This window comes from Chelonia mydas, chromosome 2 (assembly GCF_015237465.2).
Source record: "Chelonia mydas isolate rCheMyd1 chromosome 2, rCheMyd1.pri.v2, whole genome shotgun sequence".
Classification (NCBI taxonomy): domain Eukaryota; kingdom Metazoa; phylum Chordata; order Testudines; family Cheloniidae; genus Chelonia; species Chelonia mydas.
The window spans coordinates 83,213,343-83,231,718 of NC_057850.1; the positions used below are offsets into that span (position 1 = coordinate 83,213,343).

General features: G+C 42.8%; 1 protein-coding gene across 2 annotated transcripts in view; it reads right to left on the reverse strand.

The window, feature by feature from the left end:
* Positions 1-18,376, reverse strand: part of DLGAP1 (DLG associated protein 1) — a 605,986-nt gene that overhangs the window by 19,042 nt on the left and 568,568 nt on the right. For both annotated transcript variants that reach the window (XM_007063887.4, XM_043538800.1), the window contains one exon: positions 10,218-10,309. In XM_007063887.4, the coding sequence (XP_007063949.1) occupies positions 10,218-10,309 (92 nt within the window). The remainder of the gene's footprint in view (positions 1-10,217; positions 10,310-18,376) is intronic.

An 18,376-nucleotide genomic window follows, 5' to 3' on the forward strand; every position in this document is an offset into this window, starting at 1 on the left:
GAGATTGCCAATAAGCTATGACCATCAAATTAATAACATAAAGCATTTTTATGAAGGCACAGGTAAGGAAAAGTCTTTTCGGCATAAATATTCTATATGTTAATTTCTAATGTATCTCAATCATGAATAGGTTAATTTACTTCACAAAAAATCATTATTGCCAACTCTCATAATTGTATTGCAAGTCTCACAATATTGTTTTTTTAAGGGATTCTGGGATTTTCTAATTTCCTCCCTCAATATCACAATCTTCTGCCCATATCCATAATGGCCACCATCTCCCACTACTGTCAGCTGGACTAAAGCCACAGGCTACCCTCTGCAAGATGATCACCATGTCCTAAGATTGTAGATGACAATGAAGCTTCCCTCAGCAAATATGGCCTTCGTCTCCTATTGTTTCTAATAGGGCTGAAGCCAGGTTCCTCTGAGGGAAGAAAGCAGCCCTTTAGTCAGCATGTAAGGGAGATGGGAGAATATGGAGATACCAGGAATGGGACTGTTGGGGGAGGAGGAACGGGGAGTGTGTTGAGGAATAGTACAGGAAACTATGGGGAGTCAGAGAAAGGCCAGGGCAGGAGGTGGACTGAGGCTAAGTCTATACTACCTACTACTGTTGATGAGGTATGGTACAGGTAGCTACACGCTGCAGTGAAAAACAGGCTGTGTTCACGCTGCAGTGTGTAGCTACATGGGTCAGTGAAAGACTCTAGCAGCCTGGAGGTAGCAGAGAAAGGCTTCAGCAGCTCTCTGCCGTGAGAGCCTTTCACTGCAGGGAGGAAAAGGGTCTGGCAGGGGAAGGAAGTGGGGAAACACCACTGCTAGAGCCTTTTACTGCTGCCAGAGTCCTTCCCTGCTGCAGGGAAGGGCACCAGAGAAAGCTGGTGAGCCTTCCCCTGCTGCCTCTTTGCCAGAGTTTTTTCCTGTGGCGGGGAAAGACTCCAGCAGGAGGGAGGCAGTGGGACACTACGCAGCTGAAAATAACAGTGTAGAGAGGGAGGCACCGCTTGGGCGAGCAGAGAGCTGTGTAGGCTATGTACTTGAGTACATACCCACAGCCTTCTCAGGCACGTCTTTACTTGCCTAAGCCATGCCTCACTGGGTACACTGCTATTTATACCCATGCTAGGGGGGCCTGCGCATATGTACGCGCCGCGCTCCCAAAAGAAGCATGCAGTGTAGACATACCTTGAAAGGGGATGCAGCAGGAGCGCGTGACAGACAGGAGGCAGACAGAGAGGGTACAGGAGAATGTGGGGGGAAGAGGCAAACTGAAGGGGGCAAAGAGGAGTGTAAGGGGCAGGAGGCAGACTGAAGGGTTGCAGGAGGCAACTGAGTGTGTTGCAGGAGAATGTGGCATGGCAGAGATGGTGAATATGAGGGGTTGTAGATTGTGAAGAGAAATGGAGGGAAATATAGGGGTCAAGTGAATGTTGTGAGTAAGTGAGGTCTGGAGACCTGTGTGGGAGCACAGAGGAAGAAAGTAACCGGGGCAGCTGTCTAGCCTACCTCTTTAGGGAGGAGAACAGAGAGAGGTAGAATGATGAAATAAGTAAAAAGGATAACATTTAAATTAATATAATTAGGCTTCAGAGTGAACGTCCACCTGCAATGATTAGAGATAGTTCATACCTCTCCACACTGCTAATTCAGTCTGTCTGCAATAGTGTCTGTCTGAATCTGCATTAGTTTACACTTGGTTCACAATCTGACAATAATCTCTGCAGCCATAAATCCTTTTGCACAGCTCCAGTGATGCAAAGTAGCCATAGAGCCCTGCCCCCCTTAATTAGCCAAAGTTAAGCCAGGTGTACAGCTGCTCTATTGTGGGAGAAGTGCAAAGCAGCAATAGTGTACTGGGGAATCCAGCCCTTAATTGTGTTTAATGTAAACATAGATTCTGGAATACAAGATGGCAATTGCCTCCTGCTCCTCACTCCCTTTCAAAGAAAGTATCTGCTTTCCAAGCTACTGTCAGCTAGCCCAGTTTGAACCCTACCCTTCGAAGACCATGGCTCTATTTTCAGGCCTAGCCTTCTAGCGGGTGGGAATACAGGAGAGGCACTAGGCTGGACTCAGACCTCATTTTCATTTGTTCTCATTTTCATTCTCTTCTTATTACTCCACTGAAGAGTGAGTCCAGATTTACCATATGTAACTGAGAGCAAAATCTGGTCAAGTGTATTTAATCCCTGGTGGAGTGATGGATGGGAGGATGGTGAGGGAGAATCTTGCATCATTTAATAGTGATCATCCAGGGAAGGAGCCTCACTGACAGACTTAGAAGAGAATCCTCTTTAATCCTACTGGAGCAGAAGAAGAATGGCTATTGATATGAAGCTTTGAGAGAGGCACAACAAGGCAAAATGGGAGTTGGGAGGGGCTCCTCAATACTAAAACAAGACACAGGGTTCTGCAGGAAATTGTTAATGGTACCTGTTTTGTTCTCAGTAAAACAGATTTGTGTTATCTGCATCTGTCAAGCTTATTATAATTATAGAGACTTTTTTTTACATCATACAACATAATGTTTTTAATGAAGCAGCTGCTTTTGTGCACTTGTTTTGAAAAAGGTTGTTAGGTGGTGCAAAAGTCAGTTATCCAATTAAAGTTTTACATGATAGGCTCCATTTGCACTGACAAACTACAAAATATGATGTAGACAGATCTCTTCAGTTTTAGGTATTTATTTATTCTTTAATAAGCAAAACTCTTTCTTCACATTTTCTCACTTTATATTTCTTATTACTCCCCTCTTCCTGGAGTGGCCACCAACATATACAAACACATACACAGACACACACACACAGAGTCCCCTTTTAGTTGTTCAGTCAGGATCCACAGATAGCAAGAAAATTTTTTTTTAAAAAGCATTCCTCTTCTAATGATGATTAATATCCTGGGACAGCAATCATGGGGGAAAGCAATTCCTTTAATATGGACAGCACATCTTCCCCAGGCCCCTCAGGAGGTCTCTTGTGACTTCACCACAGTTTGTGTGTCTTAGGGCTTGTCTACACTTACAGCGCTGCATGGGTGTCGCTTTGCCACTATAGTGTTTAGTGCAGATGCTACTATGCCAACAGGAGAGCTTCTCCCATCAGCGTAGGTACTCCCCCTCCCCAAGAGGCCATAGCTATGTCAACAGGAGAAGCCCTCCCATTGACATAGCACTGTCTACACGAGGGGTAAAGGTTGGTATATCTATGCTGATCGACGTAGTTATACTGACGTAAGTTGGTAGTGCAGACCAAGCTTGAGTCAGATGTTGATATGCTTCTTCCTTAGCGTCTGTGCGAACTGAATGACTTTTGGAACTGCAGTTAACAGTCTGGCTTTCTAATATACAACAAATCCCACGTGTGAAAACATCAAGCTCTGCTTACCAGGACGATATATTGCCAGAGGCACCACATTTTAAAACTTTCAGGAGTACATCCTTCATGTTTTCAATATGAGCTGGTGCCACCAAACACAGATTCCGCTCAACATATAAAAGAGAATGGCCTAGTTTTGCTTGCCTTTGTTTTTATCTAAGAAAAACAATGCTATATGCTTGCCTAACAGACTATTCTTGGCACTGGACTGAGTAAAGGTATCTGCCTTCAGAAGAAAAATGACTTGTCAACAGAATACAGCATCAGGTTAGAATTAAATAACTCAAAGGTTATGTCTATGCTTAAACTGCCACACTCACTACAGCAATGGGAGGGGTTCTCCCTCTTTTGCCATAGTTAATCCATCTTCCTGAGAGGCATTAACTAGGTCAATGGAAGAACTGGTCCGTCACTAGCGCTTCTGTCGTCCACCCTAGTGCTGTCTACACCAGGAGTTAGGTGAGCTTAACTATGTCGCTCAAGGGTGTGGATTTTTCACACCCCTAAGCGATGTAGCTGGGTTGACCTAACTTCTTAGCGTAGACCTGTCCCAAAGAAATACAAATTAATTGCAATGAAAAAGGCTGTAGATGGAAGGCATTGCCTTTGTGCCCAGAGCATACCTATACAAACTGCCTCAGCTAATATTTGTTTATTCCTGAAAGTAACGTCTGTCCTCCACCCATTTCTAAGATGTTCTATTCTTACAAACTACTATCTGTATCCAGAACCTCTCTGCTTATGTCAATTAAAATTCCATGCTGCATACATGACTGCACTACAGTAATACAAATAAATAATAATAATATAACAACAACAATAATGCAGGAGAGTTTCTACAGCTAACGTGCAAAGTTTACAATGTCTTTACGCATACAGAGCATTCACAACTACTTAAGTCTGGAAAAAAAAGCTTTCGTAAATTGCTGACTGTTAGAGTAAGGATCTAAAAACATGAACTCATGGACTTGCCTCTTCCCCTGCTTTTAGATTCAGTGCTTTCATGCTCGTTTGTGCCCTGCAGGCATAAGGTGTAATAATTACAACTTTGGAGAACAACAAATATCTGGCCTAAGTGCAGAAAACCATGAAACCGCAGACTGGATAAACCGGTCTGGGGCACAATACAGTGTCTGTTCTGAACAGCAACAGCAGGGTCACTCGTTAGTATTCATCTCTCTGCTGCTTCTTTGTGTTCCTTTTGAGAAACATGTTTACATTTCTACTGCAAGAGGTTCCAAAGCATCTTACAGATGGCAACTCACAAAGGCACTTCTAATAATTTCAACTGGCTTCATTACGTACCTATCGGTTCTGTTGTTTCTTGTATTGTGCTTGTCTGCCAAGGTTATGGTGATGCTAATTAAACAAAGCAAGTTGTGGAAAAGGCTAGCAGATTCAATATCATTGACATGTGTGTCTTGTAATGGCAGGATCCCGAACCATATATCTTCAAGATTCATGTCATATATAGGTAATAGACTAACGGGGCTATCAGGTTATGGAATCTTTTGTTTGTAACTATCTTTCTTCTACTCCTCTATTGTTGTTCTATGTTATTATGATCTTTTAGAATTGTTCAATGAAACGTTTTCCACTGACAGAATAAGTGGGGACAGACAATGCTTCAGATCAGAACCAAGTCAATATGAATCCTAGCACCTTAGCTGAAGTACAGATGGAGATTCCTCACCTAAAGATCTAAGATTTGAGAAGTTTGACTTGCAACAGAGGAACAACAGACTACAAACATAAAACAATAAAATCCAATAATTTGCTGGCAGATTAATTTTTGGGTTAAAGCAACACAAGAAGGAACCCATGTAAGTTTGTTTTAATGTTAATGCAACAGCATCTAAGCTAAATTAGATACTAAGTGAAAAAGGCAGCATAGGAAGTATTGTGCTCCACAAACTCACAAAGCCAGAGTAAAAAGAGGGCTCTCTTTCTTTTCTTCTCATAGCATTTAAAGCAACTGTAGAAGTCTTGGTCGATTTTTCACATTTTGCTGAAAACATTTTGCTCTGTAATTTAGCCTCTTAGAATATGTTATTGTTCTATTTTAGTAGGTTAAAACCCCCCAAACCAAAACTGAGATACTATTCCTTAATGTGAAAGAGTCTCAGTGTACATAGTAGATAAAATCTAATGTACTAGACAGAGCAGAAGTGTATCCAGGGGAAGAGGGCACCTTTCCCTGGCCTGGAAAGGTGGGAAGGCACTTATGTGGGTGTTTAACACCCCTGTTTTGCCCCAGGACAGTATTCTTGGTCAGGTTTCAGAGTAACAGCCGTGTTAGTCTGTATTCGCAAAAAGAAAAGGAGGACTTGTGGCACCTTAGAGACTAACCAATTTATTTGAGCATGAGCTTTCGTGAAAGCTCATGCTCAAATAAATTGGTTAGTCTCTAAGGTGCCACAAGTCCTCCTATTCTTGGTCAACAAACTATGGTTATTTCACTGGCTGCATGTCTCTTTCTAATAAACCATTTATGACAGGCTTACATCCAGCGAACCAATTATAGTTATCAACTTAGAATGTGAATAAGAGGTATGGCAATGGCATACCATAGGGATAAAGATAGGGAGGGGATACCATGGAGGCCTAGATCGGGCTGGAGGGGACAATGTGAGGGTCGCAGAGACAGGGAATTACCATTGAGCAGTGCGACAGGTGAGGGCACTGCAGTTGAATCAGTCTAGAACAGTACTAGTGAGGATGTGGAACAACGCTTAAACCAATTCAGAATGGCTAGTGTGGGTGCACTGAATAGCTTGTGCTTCAATTGGTTTGATACAAGTAGTTGAAGTTCAATTCAACAATTCAAGTATCTGGTGTAGACAAAGCCTTAGAGGTGGTCCCTTCAGGTGAAGATTGAGTCACAGGTGAACGGAAAGATCAGGAGAGGAGTAGAGAAAATGAAAGACCACAAAATAAGTCTCCATGAACCTGATCCAGCCTATAAAAATGAAGACAGCAATTTTGAAATTTCCCCTTAAATGAGTGGGTCATCTGAGGATTGGGGGGATGTAGTTAGCAATGATGGGTGGGAAAGGGTGAGGGGTAGGTGAGTAACTGCAACCAGTTCATAAGGTTACACATGATCTTTGGACATGTGAAAAGGTGGACAAGGCATCTATATTTGAGTGACATTGCAGAGCTGGGGCTTGGGAGCCAGTATGAAAGAGTTATGATAATAAAGGGGAAAGAGGACACAGGGTTGAATAAAAAGCATAACAGATTTTGACCCAAGGCATTTTTGAATATGGACAACGTTGCAGAGATAATGATGAGGAAATTTATAAACACAGGTAGTGTAGGAAGAGAGCTATGAGTAAAAGATGCATTAAAGGTCACATATAGTGGATGCGAATGGAAGTCTGAGGCCTCTTCTACAGTTAAAAATTAGAACAACCTACATCACTCATGGCTGTGAAAAATTTCATGCCATGAGTAGTTAGGTGAATTGAATAGTTAGGTCAACTTAACTCTTGGTGTAGATGCAGCTATGTCAACGGAAGATTGTCTCTTGGAGAGATGGATTTATTACATCAAGGAGAAAAACCCCTTCAGTTGATGTAGGAAGCATCTGCACTATGGTGCTGCAGCTGTGACACTATAGTGTAGACACTACAAGAGGAGGAAGATGGAAGGGATAGAGCTGTGTGTTGAGGATGCTCCCCTGGTGTAAAAGAAGCACTTCTGTTTTTTGAGACCTTGAGATGGAGAAACTGAGACAAACCCTCCTGTTTCCTTGGTCCAAACACAGAAGGTGAAGAAGGAGGAGTCATTAAGGAAATAAAGACATGTAGAGATGAGTTTCATCAGCATGGAATGGTGGTGAAGATTGAGGGTAGCACGCAGTAAGATGACCAAGGGGAACAAAGTAGATAGAATGAAAGAGAGGGTTGAGAAATTATGGACCTTGTAGAATGCCATAGGGGAGGGCTCTTGATGTAGAGGGAGGCCAATTTTGTTGCTTCATGACATATGTTGATTTGGCTGGTGCAATTTTGTTGCTTCACAACATACGTTGATTAATGATTCGATTAATATATCTATCCTTTTAGAGTCAGTCTTCTACTGTATTTTTTCTTTCAGTGCCCTGGAAGATGATTTCTTTAACAGGTTTATTTCTTTGTCATGTATCCATCTGAAATGAGTTCTCTGTGTTTCTATAGATGTTATGGTTTGGGGCCAGGAAGAATGCACTCTATTTACAAGTCTATTCCTTTAAGAGATATTCATTAAAAGTCCTCCCCTGTGTTAACAAAAGGCATAGGAATCCAAATTGTGATGATAAGCCCTTTGTGTCTTGAGTGCACTCATTTTCTGACTATTAGGTTGCTGTCTTTTATCAGTCAGTTCATTTCTGGAAGTACATGATGGATTACTATTTGCCATTTTGCTCAAAACAGCAGCAGCTTCAACTTTATCAGCAAGAAATCCCAAAACACAGCTGTCCTTAGGTAATGCAGAAATAATGCTATCTCAGTATAGACCTTGACAGGCAAATCCTATCTCTTGATTTTTGCTCTCTAGAACAATAAAAACAGCAACAGAAAGAATACTGCTTAAGTAAGGTATTTACTATCAGTGGTTGGCTTATTTTGGACACTTATTTCTTTTGTGCTTGGGGAGGAGTAGGGTGGCTGTCATCACCTATTTAAATGCGCTAATTTACTTAACACTAGAAAAGCAGTGGGGGGTGGAGGCTCAGGATGCGTATGTAAAGGAATGTCTTCCAGAAAGAGATGTTTTAACTGTTAATGAGGATCTTGCTTAGCAACAGCATAACAAGGTCACCACAGTTCACATTTCCCCCCTGAAATCCCCTTAACCTTTTAGAACCACAACAGAAATGCTCAGGTAGAAGATAATGACATTCTGGTCTATTTAACAATAATGTAGGTGATTTGGTTATCATCTTAGCAAATGCGCAACAGTCAAATATAGAAAATTAGTGCTAAATACTTTTCTGACCCACTCTCTACTACTGTCAATGGGCCAAATCCTGCAGACTGTAGGAAAGTGCCAGGCCCCAGCTGGAAGTGGTTCATAGAATCATAGACTATCAGGGTTGGAAGGGACCTCTGGAGGTCATCTAGTCCAACCCCCTGCTCAAAGCAGGACCAAATATTTGCTGGGGGGAGAGGGTTCCCCATCAGGGAAAGTCTGCACAGGGGGACTATTCTCCCACTGCCTGGAATGAAGCAGTTCTTCACAGTGCTCTTTGTTACTGCCCAGTGGCTTTTGGGCAGAGTGGCCCACAGAACCAACCAAAACTCCCCACTGAAAGGGGATCACAGGGACTGTGTCCACCTCTGCAGCCGTGGCAGTAGAGCACCTCCGCTGGTGCTCCATGTCCTGAGAGGAAGGAGAAAATCCTGCCCCTCACCCAACCCTCAGATGAAACCCACATTGAGTCAGGTTTCTGCAGGGATCAGGATTTGCCCTACGTGTTTGGTTGGTCATAGATTAAATGTACAAGGTAAAAGTCACTTTGGCAATTTGGCAGAGATGAAATGCACTCCAGGCGGGGGTGGGGGGGAGGAAGCATAAATGCCAGAGGTGGGTTTCTTTATTTTTATTTCAAGCACTAATTTAATAAACAACTCTAGAAGAGATTCAGGTTTTATAAACTGACGTTTTACTTTAGGTGTCGCAAAACAATGGGTTACAAAAAATCTCAATGAAGGATAATTACTCAAAATTTTATGGCTCTCTGAAGTATACAATGTTTTTCATTTAACTCTCCTACCATTCCTGAAAAATCAGCGAGACACAACACTGAATCATACTCAACTTTCCAGCACAACAACCCAACAACAGCCAATCCAGGAGGTGAATTTTATCATGATTGCAGGCACTCATGCACTTCAGCTCCATCCCCTGCTTAACCTATTTGTTAGAGAGACAAGGCAGGTGAGATAATATCTTTTACTGGACCAACTTCTGTCTCTCTCACCACCTTATCTCTCTAATATCCTGGGATTGACATGGCTACAACAACACTGCATATTACCTATCTGTTGTCCTCTTGTGAACAAGTAGGGGGATGAAATGTACAAGAAGCCAGCTTCTTGCTTGTACTCATGTACCCACAAACGTCAAGATGGTGCATTTAGTTCTAGACTACCAGCTTCAATACTAGCAATACGTATTGTCACTGTATTGGTCAACAGAGCAATAACACAGATATTACTTTATAATTAATCCTCACAGTATAGGCAAGAAAATATTACTATCCATCTTTTACAGATAGGGAAACTGAGGCAGACAAATTAATTGACTTGTCAAAATCCCTCCAGAGATCAGTCTCAAATCCAACACTTGAACACAGGCCAGCCTAATTCCCAGTCCTGAGTTCAGACCACGACCACACATCTCTGCTCAGCTGCCATTCACCTATGATTTCAGACTCCAGTGTTTTACTGAGAGAGATAATATCAACAGAAATGGTCTCCAATGGCAAGATTCATATTATTTTTAAGTGAGATTTTGTTTGTTTGTTTATTCTTTTAGAAAAGATTTTGAAAATGTTTTTATACCTTTTAAAATATGACATTCCTAATGAACATGCATCACTTTTAATGTAATTGTAAAACAGGAACATAATGAATTGTGGAAACATGTACATGCTTTACCTTCAGGGACCTTTGTTCATATCTACTTTTTAAAATACGAAATGTTATACAAACTCAAAAGGATGCTGTTTGCGTGCCAGGCTCTTGGATATTTGGTCTCACTGGTGTGATTTTGCTTTGAGATATTTTTATTAAGGCATGAAAGAGAATATTGTACATGTGCATTCAGAAGATCAAATGAATGATTACTCACCACTTCTCCTCCTCTACTTGAACACCTATCGATTGGAACTTACTGGTTGCTTTATTTTCACCTGGTTTGGTGGATTCTTCAGCGTCATCAACCTGAAGAAATAACCAGATATAAATAGAAGGTATTTTTAAGAAAGATAGTAAGGCAGCTGAATCACTTTAACTATTATTGTCTTAATTACCAAGGACATACACACATGGCTGGTACCATAACTACATTCATCTACTCAGATAGTTTGTGTGCCAAATGGTATGCACATTTATAATGTTATTCAAATAACAGTATTTTGTGCTAATTTTTTTTATGAAGTCAATGATGGACTCTCAAAATGCAGATGAAGTTTATCCAGTGTATTACAGATGCTGGTTATTCTACAACACACTTTAATTAACGTGAATGTGAAGTGATGTTAAAATTAAATTTTTAAAGGAATTTGTTTTATTTAAATGTTAGGGTTCTGGAACTGACTATTATAGATACAAGATTTAAAAGACAATTAAGGTTACTTACTTGTAACCCAAGTTCTTTGAGATGACGCTGCACCAGTCAGTGCATTACCCAGAAATGGGAATATGCAGAGCACTCAAAGAACTATCAACTGCTCTTTATTGATGGTGTTAGTTTGTTGCTCTCCATATTCATGCATGCAGACATTCAGTGACTTCATATGACTTTTCTAGTTTAGCTAGGCTTACTTTACAAAGTAAATTGAAGTTAAAATTCAATCACAGGAGATTTTCCATTGACCCAGCAGGATTGTAAACTCTTATGGGATTGGGCAGCGAACATCTTTCTCTGTGTGTCTTCTCATGTTGAGAAGAATCTTCCTCTGGAATTAGTGCCACTGTAATTAGTGGGATTACTCACGATGTAAAGGACTGCTCAATGTGCACAAATATATGTAAAAGAAATTCTACTGTCTACACCAGGACTGCTGACATTTCATAGCTCTGCTTCAAAGGTCTGGTTAACAACAGCAAGAAAAATAACAACAAAATTAAAGAGACCTGCCACAAAAATGTTTCCTTCTTTCTGACAATGGTTGAATTTCCCTCTAAAGTTACTATTATTTGAGATTTGGGTGAGTAGTAGACCTGGATCAGTGAAAGGTTTAAGGTGCAGTATCTCGCAAAACGTTTAAGGGAGCATCTCAACACTGGTGCTTGAGACACACAAATTCACTGGACACTGTTATGGTTTACAAGTAACTAACATTCCCGCGGTATTTTCAATATGCCTTTCACACTTTGTATAAGGAATATAATTACTTGCAATCAGTATAGGTCAACATTTTAGGGGAAAATTTCAAAGGCACAAACAACAACTGCCAGTTGTGCCTTTGAAAATTTCCCCTTAATGGCTACTGCAACACAGGGTTAAGTTCAAACGGATTTTACTTACAGCAACAGTTATTTTAAGAATGGATTGAGAGACCCCTAGACAGCCTTTTTAGATTAAGGGTTACAATACTGTTGTCAATTCAGGTTTCCTCCAATGTGATCCACACAGATTTTTTTTTTTATTCCAAGAATTTTACTTCTAGCTTTGTAATTTTTTCCCCTGTAGGATGTTCTTTGTCAGCAGTAAAGTTGTTCACTGAAATGAGGGACACAGGGCTAGATTGTGCCATTGCTTTATGTGATGTTATTGACATAATCTGGGACTTTATAGATCATTGTTGCAACCAAGGTCCTGCAGTGGCACCAAATCTTCTATAAAGGGGGTCAAATAAGGTGTCTCAGACAAGGTTATGGTTTGCTGGTTATGATTATGCTATCTATATTTATGTATTATTTTTGTAGTTAAAGTTATAAATATTGGCTCTATACTGTCTGTATTTCAAATTTATGCTATGCTTCTGGGTAACACCCCAGACAAGTTGGTGTCAGCTGAGCCTAGCCTTCTTGATGGCCCATTAAGGACCATCAGCTATACAACTGACCCATTGAGAGAAGGCAGATACGCCTTAAAAAGAAAAGGAGTACTTGTGGCACCTTAGAGACTAACCAGTTTATTTGAGCATGAGCTTTCGTGAGCTTTCGTGAGCTTTCGGATGCATCCGATGAAGTGAGCTGTAGCTCACGAAAGCTCATGCTCAAATAAACTGGTTAGTCTCTAAGGTGCCACAAGTACTCCTTTTCTTTTTACGAATACAGACTAACACGGCTGTTACTCTGAAACCTGTCAGATACGCCTTGTGACTCAGCAAAGTATGCAGGGACTTGCCCATGTGACTCCAACCTACATTTTGCTGTAATTTTCCACAGTAAGAACAAAGAGGTGTCCTTACACCTGGAAAAGACTATAAAAGGCTGATGCCTCATCTTGTCTTCTTGTCTTCATCTCCATCTTGTCTTCAATCCTGCTTCATACCTCTGGAGGAACTTTGCTACACTGAAGCTTTGAACCAAGGACTGAAAGACCCATCCCAACTGTGGATGTACTCCAGAGACTTGATTTGAACCTGCAGTTTATTCTATCACTGCTGCAAGCCTGAACCAAAAACTTTGCCATTACTGTATGTAATTGATTCCATTTAACCAACTCTTGCTCTCATCTATATCTTTTTCCTTTTAATAAATAAACCTTTAGATTTTAAATTCTAAAGGATTGGCAACAGCGTGAGTTGTGGGTAAGATCTGATTTGTATATTGACCTGGGTCTGGGGATTGGTCCTTTGGGATCAAGAAAACCTTTTTTCTTTTACTGGGGTATTGGTTTTCATAACCATTTGTCCCCATAACAAGTGGCACCGGTGGTGATACTGGGAAACTGAAGTGTCTAAGGGAATTGCTTTTATGACTTGTGGTTAGCCAGTGGGACAAGACCAAAGTCTGCTCTGTTTGGCTGGTTTGGTTTGCCTTAAAGGTGGAAAAACCCCAGCCTTGGGCTGTAACTGCCCTGCTTGAAGCAATTTGTCCTAAATTGGCACTCTCAGTTGGGTCCCGCCAGAACCAGCATCGTTACACCTTATATGACTGATTAGGAAAGTAAGAAGAATTAAGGGCTCCCCAGCTTGCTCAGCCTATCTGGATCTTGGTTTCAAGTCTAGTGCTGAGCACAGGCCCAGATATCTGGATACTTCCTCCTGCAAGCAAGTGGGTAGGGAGGAACTAAGGGTACAAGGAAAGCAATAAGCTGCATCCTTTCAAGGGCTGCAGAAATTTAAGGCTGGTCTACACCTCCACGGTAAATTGATCTAACCTACGCAACTTCAGTTACGTGAATAATGTAACCGAAGTCAACGTAGTTAGATCCACTTACCACGGTGGCTACACTGCGCTGTGTCGATGGGAGAAGATCTCCTGTCGACTTCCCTTATGCTTCTTGGGGAGGTGGAGTACACAAATGGATGGGAGAGTGCTCTCCCATCGATTTAGCATGTCTCCACCAGACCCGCTAAATTGACACTCACTGCATCGATTGCAGCTGTGCTGCTCTACCGGTAAGTGTAGACATGTCCTTACTCTCCACACCCCTGAGCGTACGGACCTGGTGGGCTAGAACCTAGGTGTCCAGGGTTCCAGGTGACTGACACTTCCATGCCACCACCTGGCAGCCACAGCACAGCCAAGATCACTGCACTGTAACTCCTGGGAGACGAGGCACCACAGGATGTGCCAGCCATGGAAAACCTGAATGGCAGCACCCCCTGTGATGCTGATTGGTTCAGGCGCTACTATTTAAGCATGGAGGGAGTCCCAGGAAGCTGTGTGTGCAACAAGGCCAATCCCTGACCTGCTGCTGGTACAGACCCTGCTTTGTTCTTGCTTCACTGCCGTCTTCTTCTTGTCCCTCTTTCCTCGCCTTGTTCCAGATCTGTCCCAGCTTTGCTCCTGCCTTAAACCCAGCTCTGCTCTTGCCTTCCTTCACTCCAGGTAATCTGGTTCCAATTTCTGGTTCTGACTCGGGTTTGAATTCGGTCTCTGAGTCTGGTTTCAATCCTTGATTCTGTTTCCCAGTCCCTGACTCCTGCTTTGACCGCTAGGCCTGACTGCCCATAACCCAGTTTGTAATAGATTGCACAGACTGCCTCTGATCAGACGATGCCCCAGTAGTAAGATGGAAGGGATGGGCCTCCTGCTGCCTAGCACACCACACAGGGCACCAGATCCACAGAAGCAGGTCGTCTGTCTCCAGACTGAGGTTCATGCTCTGTGGGCTCAGGTGATGCAACTTTTGGCAGAAAACCAAGCCCTCTGCGAATTAGTGAGCTGCTTGCAAGAGAAGAATGTTACACACCAGGCATGAATGGTGGCTCAACCACTCAAACAGGGCCCTGGCGCGCCTTGACTCAAACGCCTGGATGGAAACCGCCAAAAATTCAAGGGATTCCTTAACTGGTGCCATCTACTTTTTATGCGTCATCCCCACCAAGCAGGCCAAGATCGGACTAGTAATCAGTTTGTTGACTGGTGAGGCACTGGACTGGGTCTCTCCCTTGTTCAAGTGAAATAGTCCAACATTTGGGCTGGACTGGAACACCTTCCTTTGGGCTTTTTCTGTGATTTTTGGTGATCTCCCATCACAGGTGGCCAACTGAAGACACCCTGATAAGGCTCCGACAAGGACAGGGGCCGGCTGCCTCGTATGCTGAACACTTTTGACAGTTTACAGTGGATGCCAAGTGGAACGAGGTGGTCCAGCTGCACCAATTTTGATTAGGACTCAGCAAGGAGGTTAAGGACAAGCTAGCCCACATGCCAACTCCTGCAAACCTGGATGCCTTTATCAACCTATCCTTCCCTGTTGACAATCGATTGCGCAAGTTGAGAGAAGAAAAGAGGGGAGTTATGCCATCACCTTGACCATGTCCTGAGACAGTATTCCTGGGCTCGACTCCCTGGACCCACGCAGGTTGGCCTTGACACACTGGCACTTAACCACCAAGGAAAAGGAACGACATTGGTGCAACAAGCTATGTGTATGCTCTGGCTTGCCACAGTAGAAACATGCTTTGTACCCATTGCAGATGCCAACCAGGAGATAATTGGGAAATGAATGTGCCCAGGCCCTGTCGGGGACCAGGCATGGGTACAAATGTGAAACTATACTTTGGAATGATCCCCCAGTTCCTGATGGGACCCCATCCAGGCTCACTTGGGTCCTTGCTGCATCTTCAAGTGCAGATCCAGCTACGCATTCCAGGCAAGGCCATGTGGATCCCACCACAGTCTGTGTTCATCGATAGTGATGCAACTGACAACCGTGTGGATCGAAGACTCTCCAGGCCCTGAGAATCCCCATCCAGCAGAAGCCTAGACCAGATTTCATGGAAACTACAGCTGGAACCTTCTTATCCTTGGGGCCGATGACTCAGGAGACTGTGCCCCTGCACGCTGTAATCAAGGGCCACTGAGAGGTGATACAGTTCAATGTGATTTGTTCCCCACACTTCCTCACTAATCCTTGGGGGGTCACTTGGTTGGCATGGCACAACCCCCACAGTCTCTGTCAGGAACAGAAATTCAGCATATTTTCTGAGCATTGCCAACAGATCTGCCTATGCATCGGCAGCAATGAATTATTGGATCTGGGAGACCATCCCAGGCAGCATCAATCCCTCCCTTGAACGAATCCCAGACTGCGGCAGCTGGCAAGTGGGGACCACCCCAGCTTCGGCCTCACACATTCCTGATAAATACCAATATTATGATGACATTTTTCAAAAAAGAAATGTAGACACACTACCTCTGTATTGGGATTATAACTGCCCCATTGACCAGAAGCCCAGGGTGAAGGTCCGTTATGACTGAATTTACGCAACGTGTTGATTACTGTGTGTTGAACCAAAACCGATATTCCCAGATAATCTCAGATCTATTGGATCATGAGCAATCTGTGTGGATTATTCACCACACTCGACCTAGTGCATATCCAGATGGGTACAAGTGGAAGACCACCTTCTGGACTCGTTATGGCACTTTGAATACTTGGTAGTGCCATTCAGAATAACTAATGCATCTGCAACCTTTGAACACTTTGTTAATAATGACAGGTTTCAGAGTAGCAGCCGTGTTAGTCTGCATCCACAAAAAGAAAAGGAGTACTTGTGGCACCTTAGAGACTAACAAATTTATTTGAGCGTACATCCTCTCCCCAGAAGGCTTTAGAATGGACCCCCCAGACTGATCAAGAATCAGGACCAAGAGGCAACATTTCATGCAGGACAGAATAATTTATATTGATGGTTGCATATACGTTCTGCAGTTGGAGGTCCTGTAACTGTATCACAATAACCCCCCTAGCAGGCCATTTTGGGTGCCTCAAAACCCATTGTCCAGCCTCCTGCTTATTTTGGTGGCCCTGAAAGTGGGCTGACATTGGAGCTTATATTCACTCTTGCGACCTGTGTACCCATACTAAGGTACCACCTACTAAGCTGCTTGGCACCCCTGTGACACCAGAAACCCCATCCAGGCTCTAGGCCGCTGTCACCATGGACGTCATTGTAGAACCCCCTGAATCCAACAGCTACATGGCAGTATCAATGGACCAAGATGGCACATTTTGTCCCCTGTGACCACTTGCCCTCAGCCAAGATGACCGAGATGACCTAGAAGTGCATATCATTCGTCTCCATGGGTTTCCTGATTGCATCAAATCAGATCAAGGACCACAGTTCATCTTGCGCTGAAGGTGCAAGGCCTTCCGGTTACTAAATGTCCACTCCTTTGTGTATCATCTCCAGATGATTGGCCAGACAGAGAAGGTGAATCAAGTATAAAGCTTATGCTCAAATAAATTGGTTAGTCTCTAAGGTGCCACAAGTACTCCTTTTCTTTTTGCGAATACAGACTAACACGGCTGTTACTCTGAAACCTAGCAATATCTATGATGTTTAGTTAACTATCACCAAGAGGACTGGTCCACCTCCTGCCTCTATGATGAATTTGTATACAACACCGACCATGCCTTCACTGGGCAAAGCTCCTTTTTTTGCAATTACAGGTGTGATGGATTGACAATATCCTGTAAAATCCTGAACTTTATAGAATTAAGTTAAACTTTACTGAATGAAGTTAAAACTTACTGAACTAGGGTTAATATCTTTGGAGTTCACTGTATTACAAATGCAAATGTTTTTGTACTATTGTAAGAGTGTATGGAACTTCTTTAGAACGAAAACAAGATTAATGCAATTTCTGGAAGTTCAAAGGTCGTTTTGGAACAATATGGGTGAATATGGGATTTTCCTTAGGAAATACCTTGAGATGAAAGGAATACAAATTCTCTCCCTGTGGAGCGAAACTTTTGCTAAGATATGGCCTGGGGAGAGAGACCCTTTGTAAACTAACTGCTTCTGGAAACTCCAGTTCAATAACCCCTGAACTGTACAAAAAAGGAAACTGAACATGTTATGAGTGTGCCTGTTCTGAGCTGAAGTTATGATGAACTTTTAACCACAAGGAATTCCCTAGGGTGGGGTATTAAAAGAGTGCACTTGCCAGAGACCATGTGAGAGTTGGAATGGTCTCTGGTAAGCTTATTAGAATGGGTTTCGGTCCTTCTATTTTTTTAATATGTTTTCTCTGTAAAGCTTTGTACCTTAAGAATAAAGTAGGCTTGCCTAGAAAGAGCTGAGGGGTAACTTACAGCTGTAGCAGCTACACTGTTATTCATCTCTCAAGAGAAAGCACACAGGTATCCTTGGGCAACCTGTCTCTGAGGGGAATTATACAGTGAAGACAAGGTAACTATCCAGCCTGGATATATCTGGGTCAGAAGAGAGACACTGTCTCTATCCAAGAGAGGCAACAGATGGCGATCTGAAAGCCAAGAGTGGGTACTCTTGCTGAACCCCTGAGAGGACATACAGGTGCAGTTTCCCTAAACTGTGCCAGTGGTTTCCACCTCCAATTCTACCCCGTGCTACTGACAGCCTCCCTGAAGCTGGAAGGGGCAGACTTGGTTCGGCAGATTCACCACTGTCAGAAGGATGTAAAGGGCCTTGAGGATGCTAAGGAGGCCTAAAATGGCACACAAACCACCAAAGACAGGAAGCACCAACCTTTCCAGTAGGCCAAAAGGTTTGGCTATCTTTCAAAAATCTCTACACAAACAGGCCATCTCACAAACTAGACCATCAATTCCTCAGACCGTATCAAATTTGTCAGAAAATCAATCCTGTTACTTACAAGCTCCACTTACCTAGGTCT